At 31.6% G+C, this 26,625-nt stretch overlaps 2 protein-coding genes across 4 annotated transcripts; both read left to right on the forward strand.

The window, feature by feature from the left end:
* The first annotated feature begins 3,393 nt into the window (after positions 1-3,393).
* LOC114724945 (cyclin-D4-1-like) lies at positions 3,394-5,058 on the forward strand. The gene is made up of 6 exons (XM_028911414.1): positions 3,394-3,513; positions 3,604-3,729; positions 3,827-3,913; positions 4,054-4,363; positions 4,472-4,593; positions 4,825-5,058. The coding sequence occupies exons 1-6, from the start codon at positions 3,451-3,453 to the stop codon at positions 5,056-5,058; spliced, it is 942 nt and encodes a 313-aa protein (XP_028767247.1). The 5' UTR covers positions 3,394-3,450.
* Positions 5,059-20,895: 15,837 nt separating this feature from the next.
* Positions 20,896-22,307, forward strand: LOC114724978 (uncharacterized). 3 transcript variants are annotated; one of them, XM_028911444.1, is made up of 4 exons: positions 20,896-21,528; positions 21,620-21,703; positions 21,789-21,862; positions 21,957-22,307. In XM_028911444.1, the coding sequence occupies exons 1-4, from the start codon at positions 21,148-21,150 to the stop codon at positions 21,982-21,984; spliced, it is 567 nt and encodes a 188-aa protein (XP_028767277.1). In that variant the 5' UTR covers positions 20,896-21,147; the 3' UTR covers positions 21,985-22,307. The 3 variants fall into 3 exon arrangements, with proteins under 3 accessions (XP_028767277.1, XP_028767278.1, XP_028767279.1); XM_028911445.1 differs by having other exon boundaries at positions 21,960-22,307; XM_028911446.1 differs by lacking the exon at positions 21,957-22,307 and having other exon boundaries at positions 21,789-21,866.
* Positions 22,308-26,625: the final 4,318 nt, after the last annotated feature.

Raw genomic sequence — 26,625 nt, forward strand, 5'->3', positions numbered from 1 at the left:
TTATAATATTTCAATTCAGACACCTAAGAAGTTAAAATCTTAGAAGAAGTGGTGCTTAATATATTATTTTGCAAATGTAAGTAAATGACTAAAACGCCCGTGTACTAGAATTTTTTTAAAGTTATCAAATTTATCATTGCTCGTATATTTCTTATTATTAATTGTTCAACACTTACTACTGACAATTCACAACTTATTAATAAATAACTTGTCATTATCAGTATATTTCTTGTCATTTGTTGTGTAACACTTATCATTGCCAATTCATAACTTGTTAATCAATTTTTTGATACAAGGGCAATTTCATCATTTAACTACATTTGTAAAATGCAAAATGAGGCATCACTTCATTTTTTGAGATTTTGACCTCTTAGATATTTGAATTAGAAAATAGCAATTCCCAACTTCTTTTTTATGTCATTTTCCCATATTTATATGTGAAATTTAATAATATGACTTATAAATTGGATAACAATATATTTTATTTGTTTTATAAATAGAACTAGAGCAGAATATTAATTTAACAGACAATTTAAAAAAAACTCATATTGAGAACTGAACTTGTATCCACAAAATTCGTAAGTTCAAACAAAGAAAGTTCAACTAGTGTATTTTTTATTCTTTTTTGTTTTTTTTAAATATCTTAAGCTTTTTATAATGATTGTCATGTTCTCTGTGATAATCCAGAAGGCAGTGATACATGAGCCCAGCGCAAACGACAGAGTGATTATTAGAAGTCAGTTAAGATTAACTTGTTCCATAACATAACTAATTATTTTTCCTCATGCAATATCCCAGAAAAATAATAATTTACATATCACTCCTCTGATCCAATTTATAAGATAGGAAGAAGAGATTTTTCTTAATTCTATGTATTAGTTATTTCTTTAAATTTTTAGCACGAATTTACTATTTTGTCATTTATTTATTGTAGTGTAAATAATTATTTTTTTTTGAAAGACATATATATTAAATAGGGATAAAGTTAAAAAGTTGTTATATTTTAATGAATAGTCAATACAGTTTGTGATTTTCCTTAATTTGTGTGAAACATATTAAGAATGCCTCATAAATAAGACTAGAAGAGTGTTTTTATAGTGAAGAGTTTATTGACATGCAAAAGGAAAAAAAAAAACTAATACACATACATCCATACACTTTTCACTGTTACATATATTGTTTTTAATCTAGCTAAATTAGTTGGCGAAAAAAAAAATCTAGCTAAATTAATAGTAAGGATCCGACTCTAATCTGTATTAGAATAGCATGATTAATTGATTATAGCTGTTTATTAATTATCTGTGACCTTATAGCTTCTGTATACATGTCTCTTTGCTTTAATTAATTTAGATCTTGCTTTACCATTTTTTTTCAGGAAAAAAAAAACAGCTAATAGAGGCAGTAACCTTAGAGAGTGTTTGGATAAAAACCAAACCATTGTTTCAAAAGTGCTTTTACGGATTACGAAGTAAATATGTGGAGGAGGTTATTTCGTTTTGCGGAAAAGTGCTTCTGAAATCACGGTTTTAGAGCATCCAAACAGGCCCTTAATGATATGGGATACTCCTAGGCAAAAATAACCAGTAAAATTTATTTTGGTAAATTTCAGAACTGAGAAATCACTATTAATCGAAAAAATTTATAACTGGTAAAAAGTCGCATTATTCTAATATATACATGTACATATACATATACATATATATAATAACTTGACAACAACACAGCTCCTTTCATGCTCTGCATGACTATCATGGAGGCGCGCTTTTGCTAATTTAAAAATTTAAGCATGATTGATGAAGTAATGTACTATTCATTTAAACATAAAAAGTAAAATAAGGAAAATTCATTTAAGGGGTGTTTGGAGATTAGGAGAAGTACTTTTAAAAGCATTTTTCTGTAAATTAAAATAAACTTTTTCACATATTTATTTTGTATATCATAAGATTACTTATGAAATCATGATCTGATCTTTATCCAAATACTCCCTTAGAAAGTCAAACTGCCTTGTAAACCCAAAAAGAAAAAAAAAAAGCAAGTTAAATAAGTTCACCCAAAAAAAGAGGAAAAAAATAAAAAAAACAAAAATGAAATATCTATAAATAAGCTAATATAATGACGTAATTCGAGGCTTGAAAACTCACGCCAAGCCGAAGATTTAATCCCACTCGTAACGATAAGAAGCAAGTGCTTATTTCTCTAATAAATTTTAAAAAATATAAATAATTTAGTATTATTTTCAAATAAAATATTACTTCCGGTCTTAATTATAAGATTTTGTTTGTAATCTATAAACAAAGTTTTATAATTAAAACAAGAGGCAGTATATTTTTGTCTTATTCATTAACATTTTACAGAGACCTGACTTCTTATAACTTTTTTTTCGACCAGCATGACTTCTTATAACTTACATTCAATAAAGACCTCGCTCATCATAATTTTGTGACATGAAACGTTCTCTTTATAAGTTGGAAGAAATTTATAAATAAATTATTTTCCAACCGGATATTTTTTTGGTCACAATTTTGTGTTTTTTTTTTGGCAGCAAGGTCACAATTGTGCTATTAACACGGCCTTTGCTCATAGTCATTTAGGGGTGTTTGGATGAAACTAAATCATGGTTTGGAGAATAGATTCTGGAAAAAATAGATTTTGTGAAGAATAGATTTTATGAAAAAGTGATTCTGATAAATGAGAGTATTTAGATAGTTGTTATCAGAAGAACTTTTTATATGTACAAATTTTATTAAAAAAATAAGTTAATATGATAATTACATAAAAGATAGATTTTATAATATATTTTAATTTAAAAAATAAAATTGTTAATAATATATTTTTTTACCAACATAATTATATATAAAAATATAATTAATATGTATATATATTTATAAAATATAAGATTAAATATGTTTATAAAAAAATAATTGAGGAATGTTAAAATCATATTATCGTTGAGATCTACTCTACAGGCACAATCATACTCTCCTATTTGAGTTAGAAGCATAATGGATTCACTTCTTCTAAAACCATGGTTTTGAACTCCAAACCATGATTTTGATCCAAAATTATAGTTTCTGTTTGTTCCTGGATGTTTGACAAGTCTGGGACCCAAACCATAATTTGGATCCAAAACCATAATTTTCTATGTTATCCAAACATGCCCTAATGACGTAAAATAATCAATTTTGTATTGTTAGTGCATGTTTTTATGAAGCAAAATGATGACATACTCTCTCTCCTCTTCTTCTCTTCTGTGAGTTTATCTGTAAATGCACAGAGAGGAAAGGACAAAAGAGAGAGCTCATCAATACCCACAAAAGTACAAAACCTTTTAGGGAGAGAGAGAAACGTGGAGGAGACACAGAGATGGCAAACCCAAACCCCTAAGGGCTAAGCCATGACCAAACTGCCAGGCCACACTGCTTCTCTCGCACCTATTCCTCCTTCACCGCAATGTCTCTTTCATCGGAGTACTCTGCCGCCGGTTATTTGTTCTGCCGCGAGGACGCCGCCGACGTGTTGTGCTGCGGTGAAGATGTGTCGATCTCCCGCCACCCTCCATCACCATCATCTTACCTCCCCCTCTATTCTCCGCCGTCCGAGGAGATCACCATCGGCGAACTCATCGACGTAGAGTCACACCTGATGCCGAGCCAAGATTACCTGAATCGCCTCCGTAATTGTCCGATCGACTTCACCAATCGCCAGAAGTCCACTAACTGGATCTTCAAGGTAGCGAGGAGTACTCTCGCACTTTCGTCGAAGAAACATTTTCTGTTTTTTGGTTTCGAAATTGGTTTCTGACTTTCTTCATCTCTGCGCAACGCAGGTGCACGCCCATTACCAGTTTCGTCCGGTGACGGCGTTACTCTCCGTCAACTACTTCGACCGTTTCCTCTCGTGCTCTTCTCTTCCGGTACAGTACGGCCAGATTATACCGAAGAGGAACTAACTGATTTTCTGGGAGAAGTTTCTGACAATTCTTTATTTTAGTTCTTTTAAAATTGTTTTAATAAATAATAATTGTATATCTCCTTGGGCTGAACCTGGCCGCAGCCAGCTGGGTGGCCGTTTCAGCTATTATCAGTGGCGTGCTTGTCTCTTGCGGCGAAAATGGAGGAACGTCGAATCCCGAACTTGCTAGACCTGCAAATATTCGATCCCGGCTTCGTTTTTGAATCCAAGTCGGTTCAGAGGATGGAGCTCTGGATCATGTCCCAACTCAACTGGAGATTGCGATCTGTCACGCCCTTCGATTACCTCCATTACTTCTTCTCCAAGCTCCCTGCGTCCTCATCCGATCCTAAACCCGGATCGGCGACCCGGTTGTTCAGAGCCTCCCAGTTCATTCTTACCACCACCCGCGGTACAATCTTTGAAGCTTGGCCTGATCATTTCGCTACGTTCAGTGTGATTATTCGTTTTTTTCCATTGAATTAATGATTTTTCTTCAAATTTATGGGTTCGATTGCAGTGCTCGATTTCTTGAGATTCGCACCGTCAAGTATTGCCGCCGCCGCCGTGCTCTGTTCGGCCGGCGTAGCCTCTGACGTCTACCCCCAATCACTGCCGTGTTTTCATGACAGCATGAACAAAGTACGCTATACTAATTGCTAGTACGGCACATGTTTTACTGGGTAGTTCTGATCTCTCAGAATGAAATCGATAATATAGTATTGATTATTAATTATTGCTCCCGAAAAGTGGAAAGGGGATCATTCATTCATTCTAAAAGAGGGTTTTACAGTAACAAAACAAAATGTTTGTTTGTTTTGGATTTTTTTTTTTGAAATAATAAAGGATGTGATCTTTTTGTTTGGAGAACAGGAAATGATGAGAAGCTGTCATCGACTAATGGAGACGTACGTGGATGACACGTGTCGCGGGAACGAGGCGGCTCCTCCTTCAAGTCCAGCAGGTGTGCTCGACGCCGCCGCCGCCGCCGCTCATGCGGGCTCCGACACCCGTTCTGAGAACGCAGGCTCCGCCGCCACTACCCAAACCGACCAGCGGCGGAGGAAGCGGCTGCGATCCTCTGCACCGAATGTACAGGCAGTTTAGCGCCTGTGGTTAAGATCATCAAGCATCCGAAACATATGGGAGATTCATCTGTTGTCATTTGTCAAAGATAGATAAAACAAAAGGCTACAGTGCTTCTGATAATTTTTCCTTTTTTAACTAAAATGAAAAAAGGCAATCACTGTTAATGTAATTTTTATTTTTTAAATTTATTCTCATTTTGATTCTAATTTCTCAATTTCAAATATATGTCTTGATTTTTAAAAAGCAAAATGGTTTAAATTTTTATTAAATTATAAAGACTAATATTTTAAATAAAAAATTAAAAAAATTAAAATTTATAATTTTAAATTCAAAAAATAAAAATCACGGTGAGAGTAAATTAAAAATAGAAAGTTTGTATTGACCCATCACTCAATGATGGGATCATCCGTTGATTGGTGGAACACCCTGGTCCAGTGATTTTTGTGATCCGCTGTATTCTTTGGACAATTATTTACCAATATAATATATTAATATAATGACAGTACAAAATCTAGTGAGTTTTTCGCTGGGACTTTTGTAATAATGTTTCAATTATTACCAATTTACCATTGACCTAGGAGGATTCACGGTGGAAGTTTTTTCATTGAAGACATTTTTAATGAATCCTGACAGATTTTTTTTTAAAATTTTTTTATGGTGGAACAGTAGAAAATCTTCCAATGAGTTTTTTTTTTTTTTTTAAGTAATGTCCTTAAATGGTTGACGCATCTCCTCTGTTACGTTGAGAAACAGCGAGGTAACTAACAGCAGCAGCGCAACCAAAAAAAAAAACTAACAGCAGCAGTAATTAGAATTGGTTTAACACTTGTTCTTTCTAAGTGAAACTTTGGATTCAAATTTTGTAGGGAAAAATACTACTTCAGTGTTGAAGGTAAGAGATATTTAATTAATTTGGATAAATTAATAAAATTAAGTAAATTAATTAATTTTAACAAGGATAACATTATCTCCTAAAAATATTATATGTGACACTAGATTATATATTCATTTGTTTGTCAGTTAGATAAACTAATCATTAAAAAAGATAAATCTGAAAAATAAAATGAATTAAAATTTTAAATTTCTTATAAAAAAATTATATTTCATGTCAAAATTATCTTTTTTCTTGCTAGCTTCTATGTTTAAAATTAGAGGAGAATTATTTATGGTTAAGGATACGACCAAATCTGTACTAATCATGGGTAAAGAGCATGCTCCTGCAAAAGATGTCATGTGCATAGTGATTATATTTATATTTTTTATATAATATAAGATTGATAAGAAAACATATTATTTATATAATTGAAGAATAGCTGGCCAAAAAAAAATATAATTGAAGAATAATTCATTTTATGTGGGAAAGAAAAAGGATGACGCGGGGGAGGGAATTGGGATGGCGCGAAATGGGACGAAAATTTTGGAGGGAAAGGATCGGAGGCGGGGCGGAGGCAACAGGGAGGAATCGAAGCCTTTGAAATGGGGAAGGGACACGTTGGAGTTAGGGGTCACATCAAATGGAGCAAACACACCAAATTGAATATTGTGATCTGACTCTGACTCTGAGATGTGACTGATCGCTTTTCCTCTTGTTGCGGAAACCTGCCTTTCTCCTTTCTTTGTCCCTTCCCTCTCATTTTTGTTGTCGTCTGGATTATTTTCTCACATCAACAAGTAAGAAACTAATTTTACATGGTATTATTAAATATTGTAATGAAAAATCTTTCAGGACATGATGTTTAAAGTGTGTTTAAAGTGTTTAGATCTCTCCCATTTTCTTCACATTTTCGTGATTTCATATTCAATTCTCACCTGTTCGGATTCGGGTTCGGATTGGGGTTCGGGTTTGGGTCCACTTCCAAAATTACTTTTTTTTCTCTTTAAAATATAAATTTTTTCCCATTATTTAACTCATCACCCTTGTAACAAAAAAAAAACAAACATCACCCAAAAAATTATTTAAAATAAGTTAAATCAAATACTCTCAAACCTGTAATCTCCAAATTATATCCGCTATAAAAATTTAAAACAAATTATATTGTAGGATGAATCAAAACATAATTTTGAACAAAAAATTATCATATTTTAAAAATTTTCAAAATAGACAGGATAATTAGATTATACTATAAAAAAAATATAATAGAATTGTTAACAACCTGGTGTGAAATATAAAATTTAGAACAAATTATTTTGCACCTGAGCCATAGACATTTTTATAGTGTTAGAAAAATATTGAGTTAAAATGCATTTTTTAAATAAAATAGTTACAGAAGAGATGTGGATACAATGTAAAAATTGTAGGTTGATCAAATTGAGGTCAAATTTTAAAGACCAAAACGACCAATTTCAGATTGTTACAGGATCAAAATCAAAATAACATCAAGTCTCAAATATTAAAAATGGAATTAATATTTTTTGAATCTATTTAAGTTAGTCAAATGACTTTTATATTTTTTTTTAAAAAAAGCTAAATAGAATTGATTGAGAGAGTGTTTGAATGAAAATCAAACCATAATTTTAAAAATAATTTTACAGTATACAAAATAAATATATAAAAAATTTATCTCAATTTATAAAAAATACTTTTAAAAAATATTTTTTGAAGAAAAGATGGCATAGGGCCAACCGAGCACGTCAGTGATGTTGAGTAATAGGTACCGGTGGCTAACCTTGGTCAGGTGATTGAGTTGTACTCCTCCGATCTTTAATATAAAATTTATTTAACTAATTTGATTAGATTAAGAAAGTTAGATAAATTAGTTAATTATAAAAAATAAAATTATGATATGTTTTTCTTAAAATACCATAATAATTTTACTTAATATCCTCCTTTTCTTTTTTATTTGATTATGATTGAGAAAGTATCTATAGGGATAATTTAAAACAAAATTAATAAATATAAGAAATGTGTCTTATATTTAAAATAAATCAATTCAATAATTATATCATATATTAACTATAAAAAGGGTAAGATCACATTATGTTCCCAATTGTTCATCTCCAACACCCTCTTGCTCTGCCGCCTGTCTTTTCCATAGATCCACCGCACTCATTTTTGCTCTTTTGTTCGCGCTCCCAGTTTTCCCGCTTCTTTTATCCCAACCCTTGCCCAATGACCCCTCCCATTTTCAAATATTGTATTCGTAGCCCTCCCAAGCTTGGCGAATGGAGACTGGAGCGGGCCAATTGCTGAATGCTACTTCCTGTTCTTATTATAAAAATTAATTAATTAATTTGAGTAGATTAAATAAATTTATTAAGTTAATTATTTGTAATAAATTAATATTATTTTTTTAAAGTATTTTTGCTAATCATGTGTATTAGCCATAACTATCATTTGATAAAACTTTTAACATGTATAACTACTACAAAGATCACTTTGAAAAAAATGAATAAATATGAAAAACAAAATGAACTGGGTATTATATTTTGAACTAATTTAAAAATCAAACTAACTATTATATTAAGAACCAGAGATAGTATATATTTAATTGTTATTGGAATTTTCATAAACCTGTGCATCTATGTCAATAATTTTTTTTAAAACAAATCATTGGATTATTTGCTACAACCAGGTTGAGTTCTAGTGTGTAAGAAAGAAAAAAAAAACCCTTTTGCCATGTATTTTTTTCCAATTAAGGTCAAACTCAAATTTTTTGCTTAAATGATATTGTGTCATTTATGACTCAATCTAATTACCAATTATTATTGTACGAAATGGAGGTGGTTCAATCTTTTTTCTGGTGACTCTTTACAAAACTGATGTTTTACTCATTTCTCATTCCCTAAACTCTATAATGCTGTCCTTAGTTGTATAATTCTGTTATTTTTATGTAGTTGACCTGTTTATCTTAAGAAAACATTATTGGAAAAAGATGCGTAGTGTAATGAGATGTTCTTATCTGATACTTATTACAGGATTGATAACATTTTTAGAAGTAACCGTTGTAAAATATTTTTTGTTTTAAATTTATATATTTAAACACAATTATTCAGAATAAATAAAGTGAAATAAACTGTGAACCATGCAAAATTTATCTCGTGATACACATCGAAACTAGCACTTCCAGGAATTTTTTTTTTTTGTGTATATATATTTGGCTAAAGTATAGACATCATTTTATTAGAGATAATCCTATTCGAGATACTGTTGACTGTGACTATTTCCTTCTACTAAATCTAAGTTGTCGGTTGTTGTCGGTTGTGTGGGGTATATTTTTTGTTCTTTGATTTCAAACCCCATATAAAGCTGCTGCGCGGGCATGTGAAATCTGGGCTGGGCCCATGAAGGTGGGACCGGCATGGAAAACGGGGGCCCACAAAACAGGCTTTAGATACATGGTGCTGAAACTGAAGCTGGCTTTTTGAGGGATCCTGAAGGGTAATAGGACAAACGTACACAAACAACCCTTCGCCCCTCCACACACCAATGTCAAAACTCCAAAGTGGTGTAAAAGGGCCTAGATAATTACAATAAATAAGGTAATCGAGATTAATAGACTTGATTAGACATTAATGGTTATGATTAGTACTCCTTAATGCAGGATCTAATTGTAAAGTTAATATTAGTCCTATATGTAAGACCTATTTCATATATTTATTAATTTTTTTTCTAAATTAATCTTACTATATTTTCCCAACAATAATTAAGTATGAGAGGGAGGGAGGGAATTAAGGAAGATACTTGAGGTGTTTTGAAAAAAAAAATCATATTAACTACTCCCTCCGTTCCTTATTATAAGAGACGAATAATCGAATTACGTTGATAAAAAAACGGTTAAAATTAGTTAAGAACAATCAATGTGTGAAAAGTATAATTTTTTTTTACAAAAATGCCCTCATTAATAAGGAGAGAGAGATGAGAGAGAACAATTAAATTATTAAAAGAGAGAGAAGTGGGAGAAATAGAGAGTGTGAGTTGGAGACAATAAATATGGTTAAAATAGAAAATCAACACAAAAAATAGAGATAACTTTTAAGTGTCTCTTATATATAGGAACATGCCATGAGCATCAAATGTCTCTTATAATAAGGAACTGAAGGAGTATTAAGTAATTTAACTAACATCTTTAATCTGTTTAAATTAGTTAATAAGGTCGTACATTCTTAATCGAAGAAGTAACTAATTAATCATGATGAATCTCACAGCATATAGGCCTGTAATCACATCTTGATATCTTGGATTTCATTTCCGCACCCCCTTTTTAACACTTATTCAGTAATTTTTTATTATGAAAACAAAATTGCTAACCTTTTTATTTTGATATTGTTTTAATTTTGTTCTGTGCAAGACCTTAGCTGTAGGAGATCATGTATGAAATATGCCTATTAATTTAGGATATTCAATGCATACACAGTCTTAGAATTGTGTGTTTCCATACATAGTCACATTTATTATTATAGATAAAAAAAAAGGTGATATTTGAGTAAGGGGAGTCATTTTAAAATTAATACTCTTTTGAATTTAAATATAAAACTCATTTTTTACGTAGAAATAAGTAAATATAAAGGATAAGGTGCATCCAACACCTTGAAATATTTTTTTCGAGTGCATTCAATATCTTAAAGTATTTTATGGTGCATCCAATACCCTAAAGTATTTTTTTAGGTGCATTAGTACTTTAACGCATTTTGTTATGCATCCAACATCTCAGAATATCTTTTTTACGTGTGTTCAGCATCTAAAAATATTTTTTTGATGCATCCAATTTCAAGAAAAAAAAACTTTAAAATGCTGAGTGTTTATAAAAAATATTTTAGGATATATTTTAGGATGCTGGGTCCCCGTAAAAAATATTTTAAAGGATTAGATGCATTAAAAAAAAATCTCAGCTGGATGGATGTAACTTAACTCTAAATATAAATGTCTGGGTCCCATACTCTGTGATGTATGGGTTAAAAATAATAATGGATGATGCAAACTCCAATCCAAGGTTGGTAAGCTGTCAAAGTGTGACGGGGGAGACTGGAGAGACAGAGAAGCAGTACAATTCAATTCCTATCCTTTGACCAAACCTCTTTCACACATTTGTATTTATCTGTGGCCCCCTCTCCCTCTCCGTAACTAACCCGAAACACAGCAAAGTAAGCTATTCATTATTATAAGCTGAACAATTAGTTAAAATTAATTAAAAATAATAAATACATTAGAAATAGGAAAGATTATAAAAAAATCATCGAGATAGAGAAATTATACATAGGGATTTATTTATAAAATTGTTATCAAACTCATACTATTATTGTCAAAACCCATACTAATATTGTCATAGATCCTTATTTGTAATTTTTTTTATTTTGAAGGTCTTCTTTGTAATTTTTTCTTTAAAATATAATTTTATTTTTAAATATGTGGTTGTAATAAATAAAAAATGATGAAAAGAATGTGTGAGAAAATATGATAAAAAAAAGTATGACAAATGAGAGAGAATAAATAATTAAAAGTAAAATTAAAAAAATAATATTAAATATTAAAACAAATCCAAATTTAAACTTATGAAATAGACCATATCCCTCTCTAAAATTGAAGCTTATATATAAAATCGAAAGGAGTATTTTATTTAGTATGGAGAATGTCACTAAGGTTTGATAACACTTTAATAAGTTTTGACAACATTGAACTTGTGAATAATAACATACTTTTGTAGCAATTTCTTATTTGGGATTGAGTAATTTTAAGCTTTTTTTTTTTTTTAAGATTCTCCCTATTGAGTATTTTTCATATTTTATATTATAAAATATTCTAAAAATTAATGTATTAATGACTTCAGTTAAAAAGTACTCTTTATTACGTTGGCAAAAAAAAAATAATTTATCAGTCTTTACTATTTACTCCAAAAACATCAAACAAATTAAACTAGAAGAAGGACTTAGAAGAAGGACATGATAAATCATCCAAAGAAAATAAGCAAATATGCTCCACCGGCCCTGGGCTTAAGGATCTTATACTCTTAATGATCTTTTGTAATCTCTCTCTTAACATGGGAATGAGCAGATTCGCATCAAGGCTTCCCAAAAAAAAAAAAAGCAGGACTCAGTCTTAAACAATTCTTTAACTTAAATTCATTTTATAACTAATTTCTCAACTATTACTCAGCACGATTCAACATTTTTTTTTTTTAAACTTATTTATAATTTATAATTCAATCCCCCCGCCATGGTCCTATGTTTTTGCCTTTGTAGTTGCTGATGTCATGGCTTATATAAGATTAATTTTTCCTAAAATTCTTTAAGACGTATTAAAAAAATTGAAAATTTTTATATTTAAGGCAAGGTCATGACCTAGATAAGGTTAATTTTTCCTAAAATTCTTTCAGATGTGTAAAAAAATTGAAAAATCTTATATTTCAAACAAGAGTACTTAAAAGAAGCACCACAAACTTAAAATCATCTCTTATTAAAAAAAAGAAAAAGAAAAAGAAGTGGTGTGTGGTAGATAATTTCATTTTGTATAAAAAATATTTTCATTTATTGCTTCCGCATTCTAAATTCAAATTTAAGTCTCTCTTATTTCTCATACATTCTTAATCTTTAAATTATTTTTTAATGTACTAACAATTATATAAAAGCTCAAAAGCACATCTCTTGTCATTTGTAACTTTTACGCCCCATGATGGTGATTTAATTAAGGAAAAATAATAAAAGAAACACCTACATAATTTCAAAATGAAAAATAAATAATTTTGACTTCTTAAAATTATTATAAGAGTAGTTAAAACTATTACAAGAGTATTCAGGATAATCTATTTATCGTTTTAAAATTCAATAGATATTCTTTTATTTTTTAAAATTAATTTAGTTTTTTTTTTGGGTGTCATGTCTTAATTTAGTTATGAAGGCGTAGACTGTACTATATGAACATACTTAAATGACTTTGACCAAAAAAACAAACTTAATGACAAATACTTACTTTTAGTTTGAAAAGTAATTAATATTATCTTGATTATTTGTCGGATAAAAAAAAAAAACTATAGATTGTTCGAATTGTGTTCATATATGTAACACATGATCAATGTTGAGAGGATGGGTTATTTGAGTGTATCGTTTAAATGAATTATTAAAGAATCTATTGATTCAATTTTAAAAATGAACTAATTTTTAATTATCTGATAATCCTTTATAAATATTTGAATTTTATTTCTTCTTTTTCTTCTTTTTTTTTGGGGTGAAAATACGGGGCAAAAGCCCAATTTCTTACTTGAATTTTATTTCTATTACTCCAATCTTTTAGTTCTACAAACTCCCTTGTCAGAGGCATTATGTTATATGGGCCCATTACATACGTTTGGGTTACAGTGACGAGCCCATTGTCCATTTATTGGGCCCAAACCCTTTGTTCATTGTCAGGCCCAGAACTTTTGAGTTAGGTCTAGTCTTGGAGTGGAAGCCGGTCGTCGAGGCCTAAATAAAATTATCTTGCATATCTTTATTCTAATTAATAAATTATGTTCATGCTTCGTTATTTTTGAACAAACAGAAACAATATAAGAATATTATTTTAAGTTTATTTTTTTAATGAACCAAACATATGGTCAGTTTTATATGTATATATATAAAATTTGTAAAAAAAAAACACGATTAATAAATAATAAATAATATGAATTTTCTCAAATTTAACGCAAAATACATAACCCAATTTAGTTATTACAAAATTAAGTCATTCCTCCACACACACATGAATATAATTTCGTCAAAAAATTAAGTTAGATAAAACAAAATATTTAATAATATATTATTTAATAGTTAATTAATGAGATAGGATAATGATATATGATATATGATTAAACCTATTAAAATTTGGTTGTCGAAGATTTATTCACTACCCTCCACGTGTTGATATTGGTAGCTCCTACTCTCCTATAGAAACATATCTTAAAAAAACAATCTGGATTAAGGTGCATTTTTGTTCTAAAAATTTTCGTTTCGTTGAGGAGCTGTGGGTGTCCAGAATTTTTGTTGGAACAGTGCTTTATGCTCTTCACACCAACTTCATCATCTTCATCGGCTTCACCGACCAAATTGATCGATCCATCCACGTGCCTAGCTCGACAGCAGTGTTCTTGTGGTCTGAAGTGCAGATTACTCTTTCAAGTTATTAATTACTTTTTGCTGAAACTAAAAATATCCCTTGTTAAATTTGAGATTCAATAAAAACTAAAATATATATTTAGTTATTTAATTTTATATAAGGTTTTAGTTTAGTTTTTTAACTTTAAAAAGTATACTTTTAGTCTTTTAATCGTAAAATTATTGCATTAAATGATTTTTTTTGTAACAATTATGACTGTTTTGAAAGTTAAACTTAATATCATAATATTTAGTAATGTTTTATTAACATTCAAGAGCTCAATATTATTTTTTTTTTGTTAACGGTTTTAGAGTTAAAGGATTAAAAATTTACTTTTTAAAGTTAATGGATCAAAATAAAATCTTATGTAAAGTTAAAGGACCAAAAGTATTCTTTAGCCTTCAATAAAATATATATAAAAAAAAGTAGGCAGTTTTAAATGGAGAGTTCAACCAAGGATAAATATGGGAAAATCATGTTTTGCTGTAAATTTAATTAATGTATAAAAATAGGTATGCTACTAATTTAATCCTTTATGTGTAAGATCCTTGCACCATGCTTCTCTCCTCGTAATGATAAATTAAAGAAAGAAGTTTTTTGTGCCGTTGATAATTACATCTTTAAATTTTTTATTAAAACATCTTTAATCATTATTATTTACTTAAAAATGCATAATTAAATAAAAAAATTGAATCTTAAGAGTTAATAGGATTTAATTTTGATAAAATATGCTTAAAGGGGGAATTATAAATAAGGGGGAAAGAAGGTGATTTGAGAACGATCCCAGGGACCCACCAGGAAACAAGGAGGGGCCAATAATTGAAAGAATGGAATGTGAGGATATGTATGAGGTCGCGGAAGTGAAAGGCGTCCGTACAGACGAAAGCACACGAGGAAGCCGACAAATCAACAGCCCAGAGAGAGAGAGAGAGAGAGAGAGATCCAAATATATGATTCACAATCAGACACTCTCCCACATACACTGTTGTCTCCCGCCCCTCCCTCCCCCTCGCTCTCTCTCTGCATGCTCGCCAGCTCACTTCAATCATCACATGCGAAATTATATCGAGTTATTTTTTTTTTAAAAAAATTATCATTACAAGCTGCTCTCTTATCATTAAAATTTTTAAATAATTATATTTTTTATTTGGGATTTTATTGCAATTCTTTTTAAGCTATTTCATCATAATATAATATATCTTGTATTTAATATAAGAGCTAGATAATTAATTTGTGCATATTAAAAAAATTAGTTAAGTTAGTTACCTTTTTTTAAAAATAAATTGATGTTTTTTCTAAAATATTTTTATCAATCATGTGCATTAAAATTTACAAGAAAAATTTTATAAAATAGATAAATATAAAAAATAAAATAAATTAGAATCTTATACTCATAATCAAGTTAAATATCTAACTCACTTTTATATGAGAGGTCAGAGGTAGTATAATACTACATCCAGTATTTAATATAATACCTCATTTGATTTTTATTTGGTTCTAAATATGAGACCCTAATCCACTTTATTTATCATATTTGTGTATTTTTTTCAAGGTACTCCTTCTAATAATAGTAATTCTAACCGGTATACTTGATTAGTAAGAATATTTTAGGAAAAACAACATCTATTTGTTACAAATAACTAACTTAATTTTTTTCCTTAATTTTCTCAAATTAGTCAACTAGCTCTTATAATTAAGATCGGAAGTAACATGAGTTTCAACCCATTTACTGTAATTTGCATTGCAAACTAGATTTTGTGGAATTTTTTTAATCAATTATCAAAAATTATTGTTTGGCTGGATATCTCTTAAATGGTTGAAGTCTTTTGAAGGGTTTCATTACGATACCAAAGTCACCTCCTCTCTCATCTTGCTGATTTAAATTCTTGTCATATTTCTTTTTATGTTCCGACACTCTGTCTTATTTTTTCAAAAAAGAAAGGTTATATATTTTTTTTCCGTCCAACCAAATCAAATAACTCCAAAATATCAATAATTTGTATTGTGGATTGAGTTTATATTTTCAACCTTCTTACTTAGATTGGCAACTTAATTTCAATCTCTTACTGAGTGATAATCGTTGCCAACTAAAAATATATCCTTTTTTTTTTTTGGCCCCCCTTAAAAGTGATTGAAGTTGACCCGTTACAGGACGAGTAGGTCAAAATAGTGATGGGCCCAAAGTTATTGAGAAGACCCACATGATAAGTTTTTGTCAAATATTGGCCCATATGAGCTGTATTTCAGTCACACATTCTTCCAATTTGCCAGGCAAAATCCAGACAAAAATTTAAAAAAGTTAAAAAAAAATAGGGGAAAAAAGCTTCAATTATGAAGGGGAAACTGCCACTGCGGACATATCCCTGTCAAAATGATCTTTTCTTGCAATAATATTGTGCCATGTCAGAAAAGCTAATCAACCAATTGATATTTTGTATCCTTATTTTACTTTGAGTTTTATGAAATGAAAAAAACAACACCGTCAAGAGAGCTTTCAAGGGCCAGTTTGGATGAAGCCAAAAAAACATTTTTACACTGTATAAAGTAAATATGTAAAGAAAAATTTATGTCGTCAAGCATTAAAATTTAAAATACTTCCTTTTTAAGGGAAGTCATATGGGAGTTATTTTTGAATATCAGTTGGAGTGTTAATTAAAAATGGATATATATAGTAAATTCCTTATTAATTTTTTATATTTCTATATTTTTTTAAAATTAGAATAGAAAAGATACATAGTAATGGTTTGAGTTTATAAGCGAGATTGAACCCACGACCTTCCACTTGTGGGAAAGCATTCAAATTACCAAGCCTCTAGACGATTGACATTTTCAAATCCGTCTCTAATTATATATAATAAATATAAACGGAAGCGTTCAAGTTTGAAACTAGTAATTGATACAAGATTTGTTTGTTGTGATAACCAATGCATGCCTGAGTGATCCAAGGGAAAAGTGCACATGCCTCTTAATTCTCATCTTTTGGTGGGATTCTCATATAATTATATTATGATTTTAGGTTTAGGGTTTAGGCTCTTGCATTAGGGTGGCTACCAACCAACAAGGATTTTAATAATCCTCATCACTATCACAAACCAGGAAGCTTCATCCATTTTTTGATCACCTCATAAAAAACAGATTAGGAACATATTTCAACATAATCATGTTTTATTAATGTCGTTTATAACCAAACTTTTGACCATTTTGAGTCTGATTTTGTCTGCTTTTGCAGAGGACCCAACTTGGGCGGTTCCTTCTTTTGCTTCAGTCTTACCAATACTCTCTTTTTTAATCAAACTTGGTTGATCTTATCTCTTCATTAATATTAATAGCTCAAATTTCCCACTTTTTTATTGTCTCATAGTATTTGATCTGATCTTAAGAAGCCATTTCTCTTACTTAATTCATGTTATTCATTAAGTAGAAATATAATGATCATGAATTTAAAAAGTTTACTTTTTCTCTACCAACTTGTGTTGATATGAATGACAAGAGGCTTTATTTATTGAACAAATTATTATGTACTCCATTTTCAACTAAGGTGTGTGGTGTAAATTTAGTTGGGTCTTTTATCTTTACTGTATCTAAAAGAAAATTAGTGTATCTCAAGAGAGATTAACATTTTTCTCAAACTAAACAATAAATATCAAGATTAGACTTTAGTGTCGGTAAATTATAATATTCGCCGCAAGATATTTATGACTCAAAACCTAAACACATATGGCTTATCTTTGGCCCATTTTTGGTGTTATTTATAATCACTGAGTAATTTGAATTATTATAAATTTAATACGTATCATTATTAGATCTTTTTAGTGGTGCAATTTTATCCAGAATTTTTTGGGTGCATGAGAGATAAGATTAAGACTAAAGCGATTACAGATTGCTTATCACAAAGTCTTCATATTTACAGTGAGATTCAAACTTACAACCTTATAAATTATTAGCTAACTTTTTACTAGTATCTAACTCTTGTTGGTTATTTCTTTTTTTTTTTTTAAATTTTTGCTAAAGCATAAGTATCCTCCTATTAGAGGCAATCCTATTCGAGGCACTGTCAGGTACTAAATGTGGACACCTCTCCCAGCAGAGAGTTGAATCTTGGTTCACTACGTTGTGAGAGACTAGTCCTTACAACTATACTCAACCCCCATTAGTTTGTTGGTTATTTTATCTTATTTCATCAGGTAAGTTCTTTTTTTTTTTTTTTTGCTAAAGCATAAGTATCTTCCTATTGGAGGCAATCCTATTCGAGGTACTGTCGGACACTAAATGTGGACACCTCTTCCAGCGGAAATTCAAACTTTGGTTTACCACGTTGTGGGAGACTAGCCCTTTCTGCTAGACCCAATCCCTATCGGGTAAGTTCTTAGTCTCTTATGGAAGCGTCACGTGTGAAACAGGTTTGAAGATAAAGAGGTCACGGCCCATATTGCATATGACATTGCTTTAACATGAAGGTCCATTCTCGATAGATTTTGTTATGTTTTTTTTCCCCTAATCAATGTAGCTTTTTTTGTTGTTGCTAGAAGCATATATATATATATATATATATATATATATATATATCCTTCTATTAGAACTAATCTTATTCAAGGTACTGTCAAGCACTAAATGTGGATATCTCTCTCAATGGGAATTCGAATCTTAGTTCGTCACGTTATGAGGGATTAGCTCCTTCTGTTAGACTTAACCCCGTTGATTAATCAATATAGTTTTAAAACTCATGATATGAGTATTATTATTATTTTTTTTACCAGAGATGATATGAGTATTAAAATCTCATTTTCTGGGCTAACGACAAATTTTCACCGGCTGAAAAGATCCGAGGCCTTATAATTTTTTTTTTGTATAGAATTATTATTATTGTTTTTGTTGTTGTGAAAGTGAATCTCCTATGAATATAGGTATATCACCTCATTTTCTTTTAAATTAATTTGAAAAAAATCACTGTTGATTTTTATGGTTGAAGTAATATTTTTATTTAGTGTTGGAAAAATGTTTTTATTTAGTACTCATTATTATATTTTTCTGAATATTCCGTCTCATGCTATTAATAGAAAATATAAAAAGTACATACTCATAACTTGTGAATATAAAAGTAACAAGAATTAATTATATATATTTTTTGGCCAGGACAAGAATCAATCATATTAATAAACAAAAATTTTGAGGTTACAGTTTTTGTTTAAAATTGAATGAGATTATATGGAGGAAAAAAATATAATTTGCTAAACAAATGAGGGAAGGGAATATTCTAAAAATGTTAAGAAATAGAATTTTTGGGATTTTATAAAAATGGGAGTCCACGTGGTGACATGTGTTTGAATATGTGGGAGAGCATATGTAAATATTAGGCACACGTGGCCACATGGTTGTGTGTGTGTGAGAGAGAGAGGGGCACAGAATAAACAAATGCATAGGCAAAAAAAAAAAAAAGGCCACCTACATTTCTTTGAAAAATCGAAGACATGATATAATTTAACTACAGATACTTATCTTCATAGTCCAATATATTCCTAATTTTTCAGTTTTTCCTTTTACATGTAAGTATATAATCCCAAACTCTCAACTCAAAACAAAACAAATGGGCGATAAATATAATTTCTTCTTCTTGTTTTTTTTTGGGGGCGGGGGTGGATAGCAGTTATGGGTGGGATTATTTTTTTCCAAAAAAAATAGAAAATAAAAGAAAAAGAAAGTAGCACATGGGATTTGTGGTGTGAAATGTGAATAATGAAAAGACAAAAAAAAAAAAAAAGAAAAAAAGAGAAGAAGGTAGAATGATGTGAAGAGAGAGGCCATGGATGCAGGATACATGTTTGGGACAGAAAAGGAAAAAGAGGGACACAAAGCTTACCAACCCAAAATAAATACAAAATGTAGTGTTTATGTGCAGAAATTGCATCCTCCCTTTCCTCATTTGTATCCCTAATCACTCTCTGTTCATGTGTCCTCATTTAATCTCTGGACCACTTTCATTCATCCCTCCTTTCCTTTGTCTCTCCATTCTCCATCCTCTCCTCCCACATTTCAACATTTTGGGTACTTTTCAACAAAATATAGTGTAATAAAATAAAGCTCGTATAGATGATGCGTGGACAGTCTCAGAAACACAAGTCTTAAAATATCATAATCATTTCATCTTTGACATACTATTTCCTCCCTAATTATTGATTGGAGCATGGTAACACAACACAGAGTAGTGACCTTTCTGGGATTGATGACATTGAACCAGTCTCACAGGGTCCCCATTTTTAATTTAAGCTGAAAGGAACATTTTTGAAATTAAGATTGAAACAAAAAGACATTTTAAGGACTAAACTACTCATTTGCTTTGGGCATTATAGAGTTCCGCTTTTCTGCTTCCTTTGGAGAAGTAACAGAGTATTGTTTATTATCTTCACTCTTCCATTAACAGTATTTGCCATTAATCTCCCAAAAGGGGACATTTGGTAGACGCACGGGGGAAAAAGAAAAAAATTGACTAAAAAACATGGCCATTAACGCCAATGCAGAACAGGACTTGAACAGAAACAAAATGGGAAGGTTACATTTGAAGTTTACAAATGAAATTGGAAAGGTTAAGTTTGATCTGATAGAAAGATCAGGGCCAAGGCATAACAACACCACAGAAGCAACTTACTTGGTGGGAGAGGGTGACATTACTGCACAAAGGGATAGGTGTCCATGTACTGTGGAAGGAGAAGTGGACGTGTACCTGGTTTTGTTAAGAGGGTACACAGTGCCTCGCTGTCTCGCATGTGAAAGGCTTGTGCCTTCCCCCTCTTCCCTCTTCTTTCTTCCATGCACCCACTATATCCCAACCATCTGGCATTCTCTTCTCTCGCTCCTATTCATAACCTCAATAACACAACTTTTCGGTCCCTTTCTCTCCTCATTCCTCTGCAATTCACATCCAACTTGGTTCTCAGTAACCAGGACTAGAGAGCGATTCCCATTGCTTTCGGTGGATACAGTTTCATTCTTTTCGACATTTCCCACTTACCCTTTTCAGATTTTCCCTGGAAAATCGGAGGTGAACGAAGATGAATGCATTTGCCTCAGAATGCAGCAGTGGATGTGAGTCTGGTTGGACTCTGTACCTTGAACAATCTTTCCTGAACCAGAATGGTTCACACAGAGATAATCGATTTTATGGTGAATACAAAGAGAAAAGAGAGCAGAACGAGGAGGAGGCTATGGAGGAGGATCTGTCTATGGTTTCTGATGCTTCTTCTGGGCCTCCACATTTCCCAGAGGATGAGACTTACTTCAATGAAGATAATGGGTGCTTTTATCCTCCAGTGTCTTCGAAAACAGCCAAACTGGAGAAAACTAGTAAAGCGAGAAAGAAAGTCGGAGAAAATCAACACCTGCTTTCTCTGCTTGATGACACTGCAAGCTCTCCTGTTTACGACTTCTCTAAGGTAAAATTTCGAACTTGAATCACACAATTTCAATCTCCGATAATGGGGTCGTGGGATATGTTTCTTATTTTGTTCTCCACTATTTTTTCAGAACGATGTCACTATGACCAATCAACAAGGTTCAGCAGAGAGCATGCTGGATTATTCACAAGGTTTCTCTGCAACTTATTTTGAGGTACTGGGCATGTGTTCCTTTCAATTTTCATTTGGAGATTCTACTTTGTTAAAGTGCTTATTCAGAGTTATTTGTTCTGTTGCAGGAGAGATCTTCATTCCCAGACAATTATGGTTATCTGCAATCATCTATATCACAAAATGAGCTTCAGAATAACCAGTAAGTTATTGTATTTTGTACTATTGTTTCTTCTCTGCATTGAAAGAAAATTTTGCATTCTGTGTTGATTCAATCGCATTCTGTGTTCGATTAGCAGGCGGTATGGAGGGAAAATGAGATGAAGATAAGGCGAGTTCCATTGATGGCTGCCAAGAAGTTGCAGCAGAAGTTACTGAAAATCAATGTAGGGAGAATTCGAGTGTGAAAGGAATTTGATCTCAGAAGAGATTATGGCCCGGTTCTTTTCTTTTCTGTCAGTGCAGTGGAAAACAACCTGCAGAAAAAGAAGTTAGATTTTGTTTTTCTCATTTACTTTTTGCCAGCAAAATTTTAATGTTCTTGTCAATGAATAGTGGATACAAGTAAGCTAAGTTAGGCAGGCTCTGTATAAGCATGCGCATTCCCTTGTTTTTGATGAAGACCCATGCTCACTTTATATCAGCAATGTTCACCACTTGCAACTCTTATTTAAAAATCATTCAATATATAGTTTACCTCCTTTTTTTTTTCCCCCGGGTGTTGAATATTGAAGTTAAGTATTAAACCTCAGTATCATGTGCTTCTTCAGTTTTGCTAAAACTGCTCAGTGTCCGAAGCCTAATTAAGAAGATCAGATGAGATCTTGTGTCTGTTAAAAATATATCGCAGAACTTCCTGCTTTGGAAATGAAAATTTTCTTTAGTAGGTCAGTACATTCTTGGGGTTCACAACCTGTTCCTCAACCTGCATATTTGATTTAGCAATTATTCTTACGTCTGTGAACCAACAGAACCCTTATTCATGTCCTTAGCAAAAATGAGGTATTGAAGATGTCAGAGTACTGGTACTCTTCACTTGCCACTCCCATCAAAATATCTATAAACCTTGCTTCTCAGGAGAAAAGAAAACTAGAAGATCTAACCAGAAAATTAACAAACATTTTATAGCAGATTGGGTCACAAAATATAAACAGATTTATAAATAAATTGTAAAAAGATCAGGCGCACTTTCTGCAGGAATCATGATTTACCTAAAAATTTAATTCATGGGAGAGCGAGAAGAGCAAATGGGTGTCCATTATAAATTAAAATGATGCAGCTTGTGATTTTATTATTGGGTGATTTTATTATTGGATAAAACTGTTCCTGATTTTACTCATGAATGCAACCTTTTAGGTAAAGCAAGACAAATTCAAGGATTGCCATTAAATCTATATGATACTGTAAGCATATATATAATTTAGATAAAGGCTATGTCATCCTACTTGATTAGGTAGGATTCCTTTACACATTTGCATTCAAATCTTTATATCAGAAGTTGTGAATTCATGAAAAAAATCTCTAATCATTAATAAAGACACCACCTTCATTGATGTTTGGAGGAGTCCAGACAAGGCTGTGAGAAAGTTCTAGCCTTTCCATATTATCAACACAAAGTTAAAAGGCTTTTTTTCTTTTTCTTTTAAACTCTGAATCACAAAGGAGACAAGATAATAAAGAGTGATATGGGTGAAGGCAGAGTGGCAAGGATAGTGTACAAAGAGGAGGAGGAAATAACAGTGTTCATGTTGGAATATTTCATATATAATCATATGCATTTTCTTGAGGGTTTTGTAAACTCCAGGAGATCCTGCCTGAGATCTTCCTGACCCAAAAGAACATGCTTCCCTTTTGTTTAGTATTGTCCACTTTATCTCATTTGGAAGGATTCTCATTTTAAAATGCTAAATTTAATGTTTGTTTATTTTGGGGTTTTGCTCCCCCAAGTCTGTCTGTTTGGAAGCTGTCATAGGAGTTGATGTCATGCACAATTATATGTCTTCTTTTGATTACTTTTCTTTTTCCTTGAATCATTCCCAGTCAGCCCTCTGTTTACATTAAAATATCTTATTGCATGTGAGCCCAGAAAATGTTAAAATGATCAAAGATATAATATGGCCTTTGAGAATTTAGGATGTCAAAAACTCTTAATCTCTGTGCTCACATGTCTCTTGTTCATATAAAAAATTCACCGTGTAATACCTGGAGTTTTCTTTATATCGGATTGAAGAACTAGAAGTATATTCTAGCTAATAACTACAGAATTTTCCTTAAAAACAAGTGTCTGATAATTGGAATCGGTTTCAGAATAAGACAACAGATTTGAACCCCGGGGATAGCTTAGAGAAATTGTAGACAAGTTAAGAGTTTACCGTCTGTACTATTTTTTTCCAGTGCTCAAACTGCAAATCGAAAATATTTGGAATTATTTTTTTTCCGGCAAAAATATCATATAGAAAGAGAAGTTTTTAAAATTAGAATTAGAATAGAATTTGAATTATATGGGCAGTCTAGAGAATAGTTAAAAATTTTCCATACGCTGACCATGGATTTTTCTTGCTATACTATTCTGGTCATGGAAATACATACTGATGTTGTTAATTGAAATATTTAGTAGTTGTTATGGAATAGTTAGACCATCACAACAAACTATATGATTTTTAATAAGCGTAGGCCCATTTGAAATAAACGTAGATGTAGGTTTATTTCAAGGATTAAAACGCCTTCAAGTATTAATTTCCCTCTTATTTCTTTTTCTTTTATTTTTGTAACACTCTTATTTCATTTTCTTGTGTATATATGCCTTTTGCAAATACCCCAAATATTAAAACAAGGTCAAGTCATTGCTTAGCTGCACTCAATCAAATAGGATAATGCATGTCTCCTTATGTTCCAACAGTGGATAGCTTTGGCCATAATATATTATAATAAACGCATAATCTTAACCAAACTTCTGATACATAATTGAACTTCTTCTGAAATGGGACTCTTCCACGTGTCCTTATTTAAAAAGGGGGTCAAACTAATGAGCCAGACTAATAAGCAAAAGACAAATCAAACAGATACAGAAATAAAAAGAAAAGGTTGATGAAGCGTGATCAAGTGAATGCTTAGCTGCATCCCATAAGAAACCCGGATAAGAATCTGTAAGAGATAGAGTATGGGAGAAAAGCTTCTGCTATTCCAACCACCGCCCAGAGCCAAAACCTTCAATCCCAATGTATGTAACTCACAACAACACAAGGCTTCGTGTCTTCCAAACACGTGTCCTGTGTGGTAATCTGATCTGCTATTTCTGTATGCGACCATTTCCTATTTAGTTTCCTTGTTCCCATTTCCTAGGACAACGCCTTCCTGTGTCTGTGAAAGTGTCTCTTTCTCTGTCAAGGATATGAATGTGCTAATAACTACAAAACCCATGAGGCATATATGCATGCATGTACTGTATCGTACTGGTATCACCACCTTTGGATTCAGAAAGCACACTGTTAATTTTTATTGTTTCTGTTTGATGATACAGAAGTGAGGCTAATCTTAGTGAACATAAGCTTGTGCTGCTTAATTATGACAATTCACATGGATTGGTCTAGAAACAGTGAGTCTAATGGATCACTATACTTTACAGCTTGCATTTTGCTTGAGAAAAGCAAAACCTATGGCATCTATATTGTTCATTCCAACAAGTGTTTTTAGGGTAGGTTACAAACGCTCTACATAAAGAGTACACGAAACATGAATCTTCTTCTCCATTTTTTATATCATTACAGAAAACTTCATCATCAAGTCAAAGTCTCCATATTAATTATCTTTTAAGTCTTCTCCAACCTTATTAGCTAATTTCTGAAGGAAGATTGTCTGGTCTACTCAGACATCTGTAAAAAACTCAGTAATAATGGTCTTCCTTTGATTTTTAACTCATATGATAAACCGAATTCCCAAGACTATACATTGGATAATTAGCTAGGCGACTTCAAACTCACGCTATGCATGTACCTACTTATTATATAATATCTTCAAAGTGGACCCTGAGTGAAGGAAATTCAAGTCTTGTACAGTATTACTCAAGTTGCGTTAATTCTGAGAACACAATAGATAGGATAAGCCAGATTTTATATTTGACCCCAGGTCATGAAAAATCTTGTATCAAACCCATCATGTCATTTTTCCTTAACCAATCATATCCTGACACTTTACATATCTCCAGTAAATAATTTTGTTCCACAATGTTCTTTTTCCATTGTCGGCAGAATGAGGAACTTGAACTGTTTTGAGTCATGTTAAATAACATATAATTCTCGAGGATTATTCCGTCACATCAGCAGATATCTTTGCCCTTTGGATTAGCTGTCTGGAGAATTGATTTATGTGAGAAGATACAAAAACATTTATCTCAAGCTGATCCAAATAGTTTCTTGATATAATTAATCAGGAAGCAAAACTACAGGAATAATAATTCACCTTTGATGTTCTTGCTTGGCCATCGACTTAATCTAAATTATTGGGCAGAAATGGTCAGGTTGTTCCCAATACATACACGTCAACTTCGTGCTGGACCTTGCTAGCTAGAAAGAAACTACCTTCAAATAAAGATGATCTAAGGGGGAAGGATATAATAAACCCAAAACATTGTTGGATCCAGCGGATGGACAATACATAGATAAACTTCTGATAGAGACAACGTTAAGGTCAGATAAAAGTCAATTACTTGACATAGATGAACTTGGGTTGAGCTTATTGTGTTCTTCAATTATGGTTGCTTAAAACAAAAAGGTGAAGGCCCAGTAAGTTACTGCACATATGCGTGGAGCTAAATAGAGTCAAAAAGATGCTTCAGTATCACAAAAGCATTAGCCAGAAGATTCTTTGACGTACCCTTTATTTTCAGTGTTTGAAAATTTTACCTTTCTTTTGTTTTAAAGTTCCTTCAACCAATTCAGAATAAGCACTGTATTTATGATTGTTACA

The sequence above is a fragment of the Neltuma alba genome, unplaced genomic scaffold, assembly GCF_004799145.2.
Source record: "Neltuma alba isolate B1F8T4 unplaced genomic scaffold, ASM479914v2 tig00012206_pilon, whole genome shotgun sequence".
NCBI lineage: Eukaryota > Viridiplantae > Streptophyta > Magnoliopsida > Fabales > Fabaceae > Neltuma > Neltuma alba.

Bases quoted from the DNA above. Each gene is read 5' to 3' on its own strand.
- LOC114724978 (XM_028911444.1), top strand. From the start codon at position 21,148: ATGAATGCATTTGCCTCAGAATGCAGCAGTGGATGTGAGTCTGGTTGG. The intron at 21,529-21,619 runs GTAAAATTTCGA...CTATTTTTTCAG, and splicing joins CTGTTTACGACTTCTCTAAG to AACGATGTCACTATGACCAA. The intron at 21,704-21,788 runs GTACTGGGCATG...GTTCTGTTGCAG, and splicing joins TCTCTGCAACTTATTTTGAG to GAGAGATCTTCATTCCCAGA.
- LOC114724945 (XM_028911414.1), top strand. From the start codon at position 3,451: ATGTCTCTTTCATCGGAGTACTCTGCCGCCGGTTATTTGTTCTGCCGC. The intron at 3,514-3,603 runs GTGTTGTGCTGC...CCGTCCGAGGAG, and splicing joins GCCGCGAGGACGCCGCCGAC to ATCACCATCGGCGAACTCAT. The intron at 3,730-3,826 runs GTAGCGAGGAGT...TGCGCAACGCAG, and splicing joins CCACTAACTGGATCTTCAAG to GTGCACGCCCATTACCAGTT.